At 45.2% G+C, this 15,965-nt stretch overlaps 1 protein-coding gene and 1 long non-coding RNA gene across 2 annotated transcripts; both read left to right on the forward strand.

The window, feature by feature from the left end:
- The first annotated feature begins 10,292 nt into the window (after positions 1–10,292).
- Positions 10,293–11,440, forward strand: LOC135383040 (uncharacterized). Its single transcript, XR_010419626.1, has 3 exons — positions 10,293–10,777; positions 10,839–11,322; positions 11,411–11,440. It is a non-coding gene; the product is annotated as an uncharacterized LOC135383040 (long non-coding RNA).
- Positions 11,441–13,137: 1,697 nt separating this feature from the next.
- Positions 13,138–15,067, forward strand: LOC135384276 (uncharacterized). Its single transcript, XM_064613487.1, has 5 exons — positions 13,138–13,176; positions 13,335–13,534; positions 13,611–13,844; positions 13,918–14,150; positions 14,251–15,067. The coding sequence occupies exons 1-5, from the start codon at positions 13,138–13,140 to the stop codon at positions 14,733–14,735; spliced, it is 1,191 nt and encodes a 396-aa protein (XP_064469557.1). The 3' UTR covers positions 14,736–15,067.
- Positions 15,068–15,965: the final 898 nt, after the last annotated feature.

A 15,965-nucleotide genomic window follows, 5' to 3' on the forward strand; every position in this document is an offset into this window, starting at 1 on the left:
AAAAAATCTAACCTGCCACGAAAAAAAAAAAAAAAAAGCGAAGAAACGGGAAGTGAAGCAGACACGTGAAGCGCTGCGATCTCTTACAAACTAGTGCATCACCACCTCACGTCGCTCTTGGAGTCCACGAGCGAAGAATGTGACTCGGTCGTCGAACACTGCACGTGTGTGGCTCCTGCAGCCCATTGAGACTGATTAGGAAGTAACACCTCTGGCAAAATGACTGAGTCGTCGGACGCAAGAATACGCCGCATTTTGACCGCGGCCGCCTTCATGTTGCAAAAAGTACAGGTCTCGCGCTTTCTCGCCTACACGGGAGTAGCAGGAAAGCACTCTCATGAACAAACATAGCTCAGAAAGAAAAGCCATGCCAGTCGGGAGAAGAGGACGCGAGCGAGAGACAACCAGAGGGCGCAGGTTCCTGCAGGATCCAACTATTTTGTCCAAATTGATGGAAATCTTTAAATTGTCGCGTGCATTCTTGAAGGAACGCGTAAGAGCAGTTAATAACCGGCATCAAATGCGTCAAAAAATAATTTAATATCACGTGACACTAGCACGCTGATTCCGGGCAGCATCCTTATGGTTCCCTCCGCGGCCATCTGTGGGCACTGATGAATCTTGGAAATGAATTTGTATGGAACTACGCAAAAGTAAGAGGTATGTTATCTGTACGCCATGACAACGACCAGTTCTGCATGATAATCAAAAACAAGCCCAACTGGATTTAGCATGACAGTCCCTTCTACAAAAACATTTACAGACTTTTAAGGGGGAGGGAGGGAATATGTTTAATGCAAAGTAAAAAAGAAAAAGAGAAGGGAAACTCGTATAAAACTAGCAATTATGCAATCCGCGCATGAAAGTTGTCTTTTTTGCGTGCGAAGCATGGAAACCACACATAAAAAGTGTTAATAAGTGATAATTCAGACATTTGCGTCGCGAGACAACTATGGGCATCAGCTGACTCTGGCGCACTCTTCACCTAACATGTTACACACGGGCACTTACTAAAATCAAAAGGAAGTTTCCCACTTCCGCCAGTACTACGCGATACTGCTGAGGATTAACTGTGTTTAGCTAGCACCTGAACAGGTGTTCAGGGCGATCTACATCACCCCGACGGGCACGCCCGCCTCGACTTCCCTTCCGCACCTGTGCTTCCCACCGGCGCCAACATGCAACCAAGACTCACGTGTACACTTGAGAATAGTTTATTAAAGTTCTATTCATTTATTCTACTCTCAACTTCCCGCCACCCCGGTTGTCTATATACATACAAATAATAGACATGAACAGTTGGAGAGCTCACGTCAAAGTTAATAACAACACTGGAACAAAAATGTGGTCTCGTTCCCTGAGCGCGATTACAGCAACCCTTGGGGAATCAGGAAATCGTAATTGAATAAAATTATTCCGTTAGTTTAACGCAAGAATTTTGTTCACTTAACATTCCCCCAGTGCTCCCAGGGTTGCTGTTATCACGCCCGGAATTTAGACAGATTTTTTTCCAGTGTTATTATTAACTTTGACAGGAGATGACCCCGGAAACTATTTTTTATTATCCTGATGGAATTCAGTTCACATACACAATAGAATTCGTCTAACCAACACAGATTGGTGCAAGGATTACTCTATATCACAACACTCACCGCAGATTGTGTACTATGTTCATATTTACCAGCTCCCGTGGCATAGTGGTTAGCAGGAACGCTCTCCGTGGCGAGACTGGGAGTTGACATGAGCTCAAATCCTGTCACTGGCTGCACTGTCCGGGGTTTTCCCTGGGTTTTTCGAAGACTTTCCAGACGAATGGCGGCACAGTTCCCCCTGAAGACGGCCCAGGACGCATACTAGCCCCCACTCCTTCCTGCTGTCCTCCCTCCATCTGTTCCACGTCCGTACGCCTTTCATAGCCACAGTTGCTTCGCGGCGCTGACATGTAACTAAAACATAAGTTCATATTAGTCGAAATCAGAGGAACAGAATCATAGCGAGCAATATTGGATTTCAAGGATGTTTCATATGGATGCTCATCGGTAGTGCCCCTACCGGTGTCTCCATACAGCTCTTCTGGAGACCGCCTTGTTGGCATCGGTATAGTCTATTCAAAGCTTGTCCCGACCACTGCGGTTTCGGCTCATTTCAATAGCGAAATTCTGCTATGTATATTGCAACGTACGCCCGCGCGCGCGTTTCAGGATTATTTCTTTCACTTTCACTTTCAAGGAGTCAGGATTATCCACCATTGTGACTATAGCGTTTTTGACCCGAATGTAATGATAATTAGTCGCGTTGTAGTTACTTGCCCTCTTCGAGAGGATGTCCACATGGCCGTATAACTCAGCTACAAAAACGACATCTACGTTGCTCTGATAGCCCTTTTATAAGTAAAATCCTGCATGGAATAACACGCTCCTTGTAAATAAAGTATTACTCCTCGCTTTGATACTGATTTCCGTTGATATTAACATAGTGTAAGACTCGTGCTGAGTGTTATGCTATAGATAAATTATTGGGCACTTCGGCTGTGTACCTCCAGACAATGGTTCACACAAATATAGTATATAATTTGTAGTGAAGGTTGCGATATGCCCTATTGTTTCCTATGATTGTGTTCCTGTTATACCGAATAATGTGGAGCTAATACAAACTTTGTGGCGAGCGCTGTAACAAAGAATAATTATTGCCTGTTATGACTTGTTCCTTACACCTTTCTGTGTGGGCTTTAAAAGGTCATCGCATATGTGAATTCAGTTCCATTAGGATAACAAAAAGTGTTACCTGGTGTGTCGGGTAGTTGGGCGTAGAATACAAAAGTAGTTATTTAATAAACTTTTTCATCTGCACACCTATCTCTTGATTGCATGTTGGCGCGAGAAGAAAGCCCAGGTACGGAGGGAGAGTTGGCGCGCACGTGGCTGTCGCGACGTATCTGCGACGTATCTGTCTAGATCGTGTCGAACACCCGTTGTGATTCTATCTAGACATGGTTGAACATGGCATTATCGTATGGTACTTGCGCCTTTTTATCATTTTAGTTTTTACCTCAACGGTGGCACGTCCGCCATAATGCAAACAAAATATTACTGGTCATCCATATTGATACATTGACACATGAATAAAATAGTATAGACGCAGGCAAGCTGGTTTAATGAGGAGCCTGAGCTTCATTTTGCTGGTTCGAGCTCTCGTCCGCATTTTCCGTGTTTGCTGCCCAAGCCCAGCATGTTGTCTTCAAGAAACTAGTAATAAACCTTCTCTCAACATAATACAGACCAAGGTTTCGCAACCGCTCATCAAAGTCTACCATCACAGCCAGATCGCCAAAGATAGAGACGGCTTGCTCTGTAATTTGCATAGAAGTGGTGAGGTATTGGTATCAGGGGGGTCACTTAATACGCGTTTCGTTTTTTTTTTTGTTTTTTTTTTTCCTTGGTATTGCGCTTCCGACATAAATGTTTTGTTCACTAATCTGTTACACGAAACCTCCTTACAACTTTCCTTCGTTTCAGGTGAATGCCAGACTGGCAACGGAATTTAGAAGCATGACCATCCAACTTGTCCTCATTAAAATTGAACCGGTGCCTGTGAGTGTATCTTTATTCGTCTTACGCAGCACACAGGCCTCCAAACAAACGTTAGACTTGCGTATACGAAGAAGTAACAAATGAAAAGAACGAGAGACTGTCAAAATAGAGACGTGCATCGAGCGACGCTAACGGGCACCTTTGCTACCAAGCTACATTTCCTACATTGGGTTAACCCTCTCCATTAGACCAACCACAGTGGGAAAGATGCATGTGATACTGCTACGCTTCCGCCGTTACAGTATAACGAACTCACTGCCGGAACGGATACTGTTCTGACGCAAACCCCCGCAAGAAAAGAGTGTCGTAGTAGCAACGCTGTTGGCACGCGTACGTGGGTAGTACGTAACGTTTTGCGATTATGATTTTTCGATTGTCGAAACGGAAAATTATCTTGCTGGAGTAACGCAGGTAAAAGCTCACAAGTCACTCAAGACCAAAAAGTTAAGCTTCAAATAATTGAAAAACGGAGCAGCACCATCTGCAGTTCGTATTTCTTGCCTCTATTCATATATACAGAGAGTTTCTTATCATTTACATCATATGCATAATTTTCATAATAAAACTATGAGAGCTACGTAGATGCGGTTTTCACAGGTGGGTTATGCGGCCAGGCATACAACCTATCAGAAAGAGTATGTGACTACTGGACGTCTAATTATCTAAAACTCGTTAATTAACCTTGCAACTAGATTTTTTCGGCAAGTCCACCCTCTTTTTTTAAACAGCCTGAAACAAACACGTACTTTGAAGTATCAGTCGACAAATTCGCAACCGAAACCGTAATCTCGAAACCTCGCACTTCTCGAGCGCAAAACGAAAGACGGGCGTTCGCATCACAGGGCCCTGTGTTTTGTGGTGACAGAGCTGATTGGAGAAGACGCTGATGTGATGGGCAGGTAGATCGTTTCCCTTAGATGTCGGCCCAGGATGCACGTTCCCCCCAGCAACTTTGTCGTGACGAGGCCGACAAGGGCGAGCTTTTTCAGCATTTTTTTCCACCACCTTTTTCCGACCCATGTAAGCCGAATGTCATGTCGTTCCTGTGCACTAGAAGTGCGTGGTTCTGGTTTCAGCTCATTTGCCTCTCAAGATTTTACGGTTTATATATCGAAGCACTTGCCCGTTTCAATTTGTTTTTAAAAAAAGAGGGTGGATTCAAATAAAGATTGCTCCCAATTCTGCTGTGTCGCACTTTCCCGACAAATATCTAATTGAAAAGTTCATGAATGAATTTTAGGTTAGTATGTACAGCAGTTACATGCGCTTTTCCAGAGGATGTCAGCATAGCCGCCTACAAAAATGTCATCAGTTCTCCTTTCATAGCTTTGAGAAAAAAGAAAAAGAAATCGGTACAAATATGAAACACTCTGCGTGTACTTCCCCTTTCACAATGTGCCTCCGTATGGACCTGTTGCTGCGCCAGTAATTTACAACCTGTAGAAGAGCAGAGTCTGCACGAAAGCTGGTTATTATTATTATTTTTCTTCTTTGTGTGCTTCGTTCACCTTTATTTATTTCACGTATAGATGTGTATTCTATTCGAATTCCCAATCAAATATCGAATTCTGCATTCGAACTTTGAATACATGTGTTCGAATACTTTCAAAGCTCCACGCGTGTGCCCGCAAGCGCGAGAAGGCAGATTTACACCAAAGTGAGTGCTGCTTTATGCAAATGTCTCCATACTTGTATCACGCGCACATACTGTGTATGTGTACAAGTTAGTTACTCACCTATTCGCTTCCTATTTGCTCCTGCTATGTATGTACTCGCTCCTTTTCGCTAGTTTTAAAATGACAGTTCACACAGCCCTAGTAGCATGTGAGGGCAGAAACGAGATACTTCGGACGGTGTCTTCTCCTCCTAGTTATTACTTGCAGTTTCTAGAAATACAAAATCGTACTGTAATTATTATTCTCTGTGTCGCCCTTTGATAATTTACAGACTACTGGTCAGACCATGCGGTCCGAAAAGCGAGTAATCGAAAGCAGTTACACATTTCATTAACTAGGGGCAAGCCGGCAAATGTTAAAAGGATATTAATAATACCGGAAGCGTCAAAGACAGTATTCGTTTTTCATCGTATTTTCGTTTCCGATGTCCGAAGTCCGATGCAAGGTTCTCGACGAGCGTCAATAGTAAACCCCGTCTGTGGCCTCAAGTCGCTTCAACGGCTATGTCCCACTATATTCTTGCAAACACAACTACCGAGGTGAACAAAACAGATGTCGTGTTCTTCGTATCCGGGAGAGATATGAATTAGTTCTGCAGTGTTCATTAAATTTTCATAACCAATGCGCGACAGTGAGAATAAAATGTGTTTACCTGTTCTTAAACAGCAAGTTTGGCACAGATCCGTTCCCCGAAGACGGACGTTACTATACGTGTAAGTACGTTCCATGATACGTAGTAGGTTCTGCACTCTTAAGTGTGCAATGAGGCGACGTTTAACGTGGCTCGAAACTTTGCCTCATCTGTCAAGCTGTCCACCAGGGGTGACCATGCGAAATATTTCAGCTCTGCGGTGTATTATAGCTGCGCAATCAAATTTTCAAAAACAGTCGGATAAAGGAGCCGCGGACGCCGGCACGGTCCTCGCATGACGGGGAGAGAGATTCTCTAGCCTTCCCTTGTTTGTTTTTTCTTCTGAGCTCACGCGCCGCTTATATAGCTTTGAGCTGTGCCGCTGTACGTCACAGTTCACGTGCCAGGGGATCCTTTTGCGTCAGGACGTCCTCACGGTCTGCGGTGCGCTCTTTTCAAGAGGGGAGGATATTTGAAAGGCGTGCGGAACGGAGGCCCTGCTCTGTAGGTCGCCTGCGCTCATCGTTCTTTTGCAGGAGCTCATTTTATTCGTTGATAGAATTGATTGATGAACATGATTCGTAGAACACGCCGTAGCGAAAAACTTAAAAAAAAACTGGAGGTCCCCTCAGTTCTCTTTTAAGGTATGTTCCTTATAACGTACCTTACCCTTATCAAATTGTACCCGACAAATACAATGTAGACCCGGCAATTTTCCTCACTGCATTATAAAGTACCGGTTTCCACAAAGTCGGCCGCCTCGTATCATAAGGTGCAGCACCCGTCAACCTTAATAATAACAGTGGTACAAATTTGGTCTCATTTACGAGCGTGATAACTGCCACCCTGGGGGGTACTGGCGGAATGTCAAGTGAACAAAATCCTTGCATTAAAATTAATTTTGTTCAATTAAGAATTCCTTGTGGCCCCAGGCGTTGCTGTAATGGCGCTCGCAAACGAGACGATATTTATTCCAGTCTTATTATTAAGGTTGACGAGAGCTGTACAAGGCAATGTATTAGGCATATCATTAGATGGTTGCTTCAGAAGGTAGGGTGTGTGCGTACACCGTATAAAACCTTTCCTCTTATACGCGCAACTTCGGTTGCCCTTTTTTACGCCCTTCAGCTATCAGCGTTTCTTTTGTTCAGATATTGCACGAAAATGTTGGCACATTACTTAATGCAAGAACGCACGTAGCAAACAGTCTGTTGATTTGACTGCGATTAAGGGACAACACGATTCTTTTCGCTTTCGTTTGATTAAAAAGAATAAAACTCTTGGGAACATTCACACCCTGCTAGCGCTACATCTTTGGTTGCGTCTGAACAGTCTGACAACTTGCAATCCCCATTTGAGTCGGTCACGCGCGAATACGAAGTGTCAGGCCCTAATGGGATAGTAGGATGACGCATGGAGTTCTCAAAGTCGCATTGGGTGAATTGGCACGTGACTCACAACTATAGTACTCGCATCGCTCATGGAATGTCAGTAGTTAAACAATGATGTCTTGTACCTCACTTGGCGTCATACACATGTTCGGTTGCGTGAAGCTGAGTCCCGAATTAAATAAGCCATTCATTAGGATCAATGAATGGGGTGGGAAATATGTTTATTACAAAAAAAAAGACAAGCAAAAAGGAAAGGTCAGCCAGACAGAAGTCGACTTGCTATTCCTTAAAAAAAAACAGAAACAGAAAAGAAAAAGACGCAAGCGGCACATGGGCACCAGGGGGTCATGAATGCACGATCGCTCAGAGGCACTCTAGGAGCTCAGAGTCACCCAGGAAGCATAATAGCGCTTCTGGTAACAGCCCATTGCTTCTGCCCTACAGGGCCCAGTAGGGTGGCCAAAGAGAGGTCTCTGTGCCCCAGGGCAGATAGGCGGTGCGTGCGAGCAGTCCGAGGAGCGGCATATCTTGGACAGGTCAAGAGTGAATGCGTCCTTCCGCGCGGCGGCGGAGCGCGCGCAGCCTCTCGTACTCAGCATCGACGGCAGTGAACTTTTCCGGTGTCCGCGCAACGCTGGTGGAGGACTGCGCGGGACGAACGACTGCTTGACAGAAGTCCCTGTCATTCATCGGCCGGGAGTCTGCGAAGTCGGCCTCCAGAGTAGATCTGTAGAACGCCCAGTCAGTACGCTTGACGCATCGTGCGGAGCACCGCTCCGTTCTAGAGTGCCGAATGTTGATCAGGATCCGCGCAATGCAGGCCGAGGCCACAGTCAGGTCCAAGCAGGACGAAAGGAGAGTCGACTGCACAAACGTTGGGGAGCCGTCGTTTAGGACATTGAGGTCGCGTTCTTGAATGAACGATTGAATAATTAGCAGTGCGCTAAAATACTCTTGCGTGCCTTTGTGGAAATTGAGGTTTGGCGTCATGGAATTTGAATCGCTATGCAGCCTTCGCTGGCTACGGTGGTATATGTACATACCATAAAGGCCTAGCCGCATCTATATACAACAGGGGTTACTCCAAAGTTGGTGACATGTTCCGCAGTCTGAAGAGGCTGTAAGTATTTCCAACATATTTACTTTTCTCGGAGAGAGCTCAGCGTATAGAATGGATGAGGGAGATGAATGTTACACGCGGACTGTTTGTACAGCACTATAATTACCTAAATCGCATGAACAATTAGTTCTGTTAACCGTTATGGGGCTGTTTGCACTGTTAGAATTTTATTTTGTATTCAGTCAGATCTTCTTTCCCCCAACCTCCTTGTGAGTAAAGCTGGAGTGGAATGGGATTCTACGACTTTTAAAGTTGACGGCTTTTAAAAACATTTCGATACTACCTAAGATTCTTAAGACTCGTGTGCCACCGAAAGTACTTCCGTAAGTCGCGCGTGAATCACACTAAGAAGCATCGGAAAGGTCGCGTAACTGCTTTCCACCAAACTGCTCACAGAGGCCTTTTGAACGGCCCTCCGCGTAGACATCATGCACAGATGTGTCTGTCAAAACCACGACCTACTCTATACTAGAGACCTGGACAGCCGCTAGTGTCCCAGCACCGCAGTAGTAGTACCGACAGTTGCCGCCAGGCTATAGCATTTGGCGCTAGTTCGCACTATTGCTTGTCACGTGACTTCCCAACCGAAACCGAAACCACCGCATCGCTCACGATGAAGAAAAAGATGTTGCGCGCTTCTGAACCTCGTGTCCTGAACCCGATAAGAATTCAGATCGTGGCTAGAGAAGAAGAAAAGAACGAAAAAGAAGAAAGTGTTGTTCTCAAACATGGAGCACTGTTGTGTGCTAGGCTGCAAATCTGTAAAAGGCAGGAGTATCGGACTAAGTTTTCACGAATTTCCCTCAACAAAAATTCGGGAAAAATGGATAGAGGCCATTTCTCGAACAGGTATGCCATTCATTTAATTAACTTTTCGTGTCATATAGCGCTGTTTCAGGCACGTGGTTTCAGGCCGCTGAAGAAAAAAATTTGGAAAATTTATAGCAAAACACACCGAGACTCTCTGAGGTCCAACGGGCTGACAAATTGAAGTCTCATGCAGTTACAGTTAGAAGTATCTTGTAACTGTAACTAGTTACTTTTCAGGAACTATATAGTTACTTCTGTACAAGATTAATTGACACTCGTATACTACTGTATTCTCGCTTTTCATTTCATATGCCAGTTTCATTTTTAATCCGTAACTTAAAAACCGGAGACGAGGGGACAAAAAAACGACAAACACAGACAGGGTCTCAAAATACCAGCTATATATCAGCTCCATACCACCCTATACCAGCTCTATACCACCAGCTCGCTTGCTACCTCTCAATCCTCACGTTATCATTTTTAATAACTGCGACATGACTATACTTTAACCTGGTTACCATAGCTGTCACTATCTACATTTTACAAGAGTAACATTTACTGTCTCTATGGGCTAACTGTTGTAACTTAGTTGCATCTTCAGTAATTAAGTTACCCACAACTGCATGGTGCGTGTGCGGTGTTTGCACACCAACAAGAATGTCAATCTGAAACTCTATTATATGCTTCTGAAGAGCAGTACGTCTTAGTAATGGTGCACTAAAGAAAGAATACTTGGCTGAGCAACAACTGCCTGCCTGCCTGCCTGCCTGCCTGCTCGTCGTTTTTAGGGCGAGAGCAGTATTATTTTTGAAATGTGATGTGGGAAGCTTTTGCTTGTCCCATCCTACAGTTGACAATAGAACTCAGCCACAGCCCATGCAGTGGCGGATCCAGACCATCAGGTTTTTTGTTTTGTTCTTTTTGGGGGGATAGTGGAGGGGGGGGGGTCCTTTATCTCAGCGCGTAGTCTCGAAGGGGGGAGAGAGAAAACCAATGAATAAGCTGACGTTTTCTTTTTTTTTTTTTGAGGGGGCGATTGCCCAAGCAACACTAGTCCCTAGGATCCGCTACTGCCACAGCCTCAAGTAGCGGCTGCAGTATATGTAAATAAATGAAGAGTCTGTATAATCCTATATTGATGATTGAATGAATTTCATTTTAACTAAAAATACGGTAGAGGAGGGTGGGGCACAGTGGAGGCCACGAGACCGATCCCTGGTGTGCAGCCTGCATTTTCGCCTGGATGACTACCGCAGTGGTGCACTTGTCAAGAGGCTAAAGAAGACTGCTGTTCCCTCAGCACTAGTCTCAGGAGACCCCTTTGAGGTCCACTGTCACCCTGAGAAACGTAGGCTGCCCATAGAGCTAGGGGAACACGCATGTGAACCATCCCAAAAGGCAATGAGGTCCGCAACAGCACGGACCACTAGTGACTGTGGGAGCATCGCCATTCTCAGTTCAGGCAGACAACTGCAATGTACTCAACTCCCTCAAAAACTCCCTCAAAACTCAATTGAAGAACCTTCTGACAGCAACACCCTGCAATGTGGTAGCCCAAGGTATTATATTCTGTCCATGAACAGAAGTGGTACTTCCAAGTTATCTATTAATCTATTTTAGGATTTCAACACCAGTCCCACCACCACCACTAGTCCCTTCCTGGTCACCACCACTACCACTCCCTCACCAGTCATCAGTCCCTTACAGGTCATCATGACCACCACCAGTACCTCACCAATCACTACCACCACTAGTCCCTCATCAGTCATCAGTACCTTACCGGTCACCACCACAACCTGTATCTCACCAGCCACTACCACCACTTGTCCCTCACCCATCTCCAGCACCACCAGTCCCTCACCAGTGTCCAGCAGTCACCCCAGTAGCACACCAAAGGAATCGCAAGACACGATGTGTCTCTGCACAAACCACCACAACTTCAAAATATATAAATGGACTGACAAGAAAAATCCGAACCTTCCAAAGAAAATGCCGAAAGTGGCAACAATCAAATGTGGCCCTTCGCACGGAGCTGGCACAACTACGGAAAAATGTAGTGCACCTGAAGACTATTGTGGACAAGACAAACATACAAACACTTCAGGTATGACATCTGTCCTGCATAACATTTCATGCATACAAGTTGATAAGTTGCAGATTTTGGTAAGCATTAAAATGTTGTGCTTTGACAGGCAGACATGCAGCTTACATGCGTAAGTATATACGTAGGCACAATATGCCTGAAGCTGAGTAGAAATAAAATATGAAGCACATGCAGACTTGTAGAAATGCTATGATATGCATTCACAAAGTGAAGTGTCAAAGGCAAAATTTTCTGGGGTTGTTTGTATTTTACCAGGAATTTCCGGCTTTGGGTGTGTATACATAGAATGTTGTAGCTGTTGTTAAGCTGTATTAATGTTTCATTTCTACAGGTCAGACCTCCAGCTCTTACGTATAAGTAATGAACTAGACATGCAATACCTTGTCTAAGTGGGAAGATAATGGAGCATGTTCTGGGCACATAGGCTTGTAGAAACCCTGTTATGTGGTTTTGTCAAGTGAGGCAGGAAAGGCAGTTTCACTCTAGTGTATTTGTCCAATATTTCTAACAAGTCAACTACAACTTATAAGGGTGTGGTCAATCGGGTCAATCGAATTTGGGGGCATGATAGAAAGTTCTAGATATCAAGCAAGTACAGCACGCTCTGCTGCCGTCTGTGCCTATGGGTTACTAGCCAAGAGAGAAAATGAGTGTGGCTGATATAAGGAATGTTTGAGACATCTTGTAGTTTATGTACTGTAGCCATGTCCAAGCTTTGATGTTCCAGGAGCTTCATGACAACAATGATGAGAAGGCTGCTTTCCTGCTTGAGCAGCTTGTATGCCTTGGCAAGACTCATCATGAATGGTCAGAAGCAACAACCAGAAACTGCAATCTCTGGAACGCTAAGTCGTCATGCTGCTACAATGTCATCAGGGAATCCAATTGTGTCACACTGCCATGTGGGAGGACCGTAAGAAGATATGTAGGAGCATGCTCTGCCGAGGCTGTTTCCCAACTAATGAAGCAACGCCTGCTACAAGAGGCTGCACTACATACTTGCAATCAGGTATTGTGCACTGAACAATACAAGAATGCAATGGGCCTGAACTCATTCCACTTACAGGCCCGGAAAGGATCACTTGTCGTGGATGACATGTCCATTGCACCAAAGACCTGCTATGACCGTGGCAGTGACAGAATTCATGGATTCGTGCAACTTGGGGGCATCGAACGCGAGTGTGGCCTTGAGAATGAAATTGCAACACACTTGCTAGCATTCGTTTACGTGGGGCTTTCAACACATTACAGGTAACAAATAGCTCATCTAAGCCATTTTCATTTCAAGTTATACTTTGTTGTATTTACAAAAATACAATTTATTGCACAGGCTCCCTGTTGGATATTATTTTACAAAAGGCCTTACAGGAAATCAGTTGCACCAGCTCACTTTAAAAGTCATCAATGCAGTTGAGGAAGCAGGCTTTGAAGTTGTACGCCTTGTTGCCGACAACCATGCATCTAACTGCAAGATGTTTTCGCTACTTTGGGGTGGCGGAAGCATCGCTCCTGTCACAAGGCGAGGTCACATTCCACAAGCCTGAAACAAACTTAACATGAACTATTATGCTTTTCATTTCCACCAGCCACCCTATAGGAAACCAACGAAGCCTATATTTGGCCTTCGATCACTGCCACATCCTCAAAAACCTTCGTAACCAGTTTCTGTCATCACAGCGATTGCTCAACAATAATGGCGAATATATCAGTCCTAAATATGTCCGGGCCCTATACGACATCACAAAACGACAAGGGGCGTTCAAGCTGGTGAGGTGCCTCTCTAGGAAGCACGTTTTCCCGACCAGTTTTGAAAAGATGAATGTCAAGAGAGCTATCGACATTTTCTCCCCACAAGTAAGTGCTTTCAAATGTTATGATCTGTACTGTGTAGCAGCTTACCAGTACCAGACCAGTTTAATATGAATTTTGTGTAAATGTATGGTGATATTCATGACCGTGACCACTTCAACCAAGAGAAAACATCTTCCCTTTGACCTACTACCTTTCACTAGGTGACATCAGCACTGCGGTACTTACACCAGTATGGCCCTAGGTTTGGCATTGCAGGGTTCCAGGATTGCCTCCCTACAGTGAGCTTCATGGAAATGGTGTTTAAATGGTTCACCATTCATAACATCCGCAACACCACATTTCATGTTGTAACCCGGGACCCAACTCGGATGCCTTTCAGTAGCAGCACGGATGCCTTTCAGTAGCAGCACGGATGAAAGGTGCAAATCCTAAACATATATTAGAATTTCTTAGTACTTATAGCTCTTTCTATAAAGACTCGACTGGTTGGAAAAGGAATTCGTCAACGACTTTACCAATTGGAGAAAGGTAGCTCCTGACAAATCTGCATTTATAACAGAAGAGACCTATGAGGCCCTAGTTGTCACAAGCATTTCAACTGCCAAGTGTACTCGCCAGCTGCTGAGTGATGGCCACAAGTATGTGCTCACGGCCAAGTTCTCAAGTGACAGTGTTGAGGCCTTGCTCTCAACAATCCGACAAGTGAATGGGTACGTGCAGAAATATCAGGACTTGCTCCGACATATAGCAAAGCACATGCTTAACAACACCCTGTTCCTGTAGTGCAAACGACCAAACAAACGCTTACTCTGCACTGTCAGCTTTGAAGAAGATTCTGACGATGGGCATTCTACATTCCTCAGCCAGCAGCAACACCGGTCCTGACGTGTTCCCTCTAGGAAGCTCTAGGTCAGAAACAAGGACAACAAATAGAGAAAATGATGGCAGAGGAACAGCATGTGCTGACTTACATCAGGCCCTTGCCATGTACCTTCCCGTATTGGAAGCTCCACCAGGTAAAATTTTAAATATTTTCATTCATGTAGTACAGTGCCACTTTAGTTTTATTTCTTTTCACAGTATGTTCGAAAACTAAGTCTAACTCTTTAATTGCAGTTGCCCCAGAGCCAGGCATTAAGGCCACCACCATCATCCTTATTGCCGGATACTTAGTGCGGGCAGTTTCTGACAACATAGCCTGCCATAAATGCATACAGCAAATGGAAGCACCCAGAACACAGTCTCCTACAACCTCCATCATATGGAACTTAGATCGTGGAGGTCTCTCATACCCGAACCTCCAGTTTGTAGGTTTTGTGGGGACACTGATTTTGGTAGCAGAAAAGGTGGCTGCAAAAATGTTACTGACTAAGCAGCCACAGAAGCAGTTTGTAAATGCATTGGTACCAGTGGTGGGGAACAACCCATTATTCATTCACAGTGGTGGTAGCAAGGAGCACACAGAAGCATTAGTACGTCTAACCCTGCGGAAGTTTACCAGACCATTCTTAACCAATGAAACTAGGCGACTTAGTGAGGCAAATGAAAAAGTAAAAAATCTTGCAAAGAAGCCTCAATCACGAAAAGTGCTGAAAGTTTAAGTTACCTGTGAAGGGCACAGAATATTTTTCGTTCACCTCTATGTTACAATGGATGAGCTGTATGGGGCAATGGTGTTCTTTATTTCCTTAATTAGGGGGATGGTCTTATAGAGCCTGCAAATTCTGAAATCTTAATCAAATTTGATTTTTCGTTTTTCCAGTAATATACAAACAGAGCACTGGACATTAAGAGCTGGAGCATCACACTTGCACAAAACTACGAAAAATGAATGGAAACATTACACTGCACATGTGACTATCCCTTTCAGTAACTTTGCTTTGTTGAAAAAGCTAGAAAAGAGGCACATGTAAAGACATGGTTTGCAGTTGAATGTGATATATGTACGAACTCCTGAACATCATGAAGCAAAATCTGTATGCTCCACAATTTTTTTTTTCATTCCAATGCACTGATCATGATGTCGCTGTATGATGCCTGTTGTTGGAAACAATTTGAAGCAAATTTCCTTGCGAAAGCAAACGGGAACTTATTTCCTGCTGCCATGTTTTCATACTGTGGAAGTCTAAGGAAACGTGTCCACACATTACGGGTCTTTACTGCGTGATGCCACTTCGACACTGCGCGAAAGGAACTGCCAGCTCAAGAGGGAAGAAGCAGTCCTCGAGGACCGTGACCATCGTTAGATGGCGGTGGCGCTACAGGCTCCCCCCTCTAGAAGCTCGGAGAGCGAGCACACATAAAGAGTCTAAGGCCGAAGGCAGGTAGGCGGTTTCGAGTCCCAGTGCACCCGGCGAGACGGGGAGGAAACCGGGGTCACGGGGGAGGGGACCGAAGAGACGGGGGCTGAAAACGCTGAGCCAGACGGAATGTCCATGTATGCAGGCTTAATGCGGTCCGTGGAAACCACCTCGGAGCGCCCATTGATGAGGAGTGTGAAGGATTTCGGTCGGCGACTTTGGACGAGGTAGGGACCGTCATATGGGTTCTGCAGGGGCTGCCGGTGGCCGTCGTGGCGTACGAAGACATGTGTCGTGGTTGCCAGGTCGGGGTGCACAAAGACGCGACGATCGGATGAGGGTCGGTAAGACGGCGCCCGCAGGGTGGCACAGAATGAGGAGAGTCGGGTGGCAAAATCTTGCGGGTCGGGCAGGGGCTGAGTTGCGCCGGGAGCGAAGAATTCACCGGGGAGGCTAAGCGGGCCGCCGTACAGCAAATCTGCTGCAGAAACACCGCAGTCTTTGATGGCGCTGCGGATACCAAGCAGAACC

Source organism: Ornithodoros turicata, chromosome 2 (genome assembly GCF_037126465.1).
Source record: "Ornithodoros turicata isolate Travis chromosome 2, ASM3712646v1, whole genome shotgun sequence".
Classification (NCBI taxonomy): Eukaryota; Metazoa; Arthropoda; class Arachnida; order Ixodida; family Argasidae; genus Ornithodoros; species Ornithodoros turicata.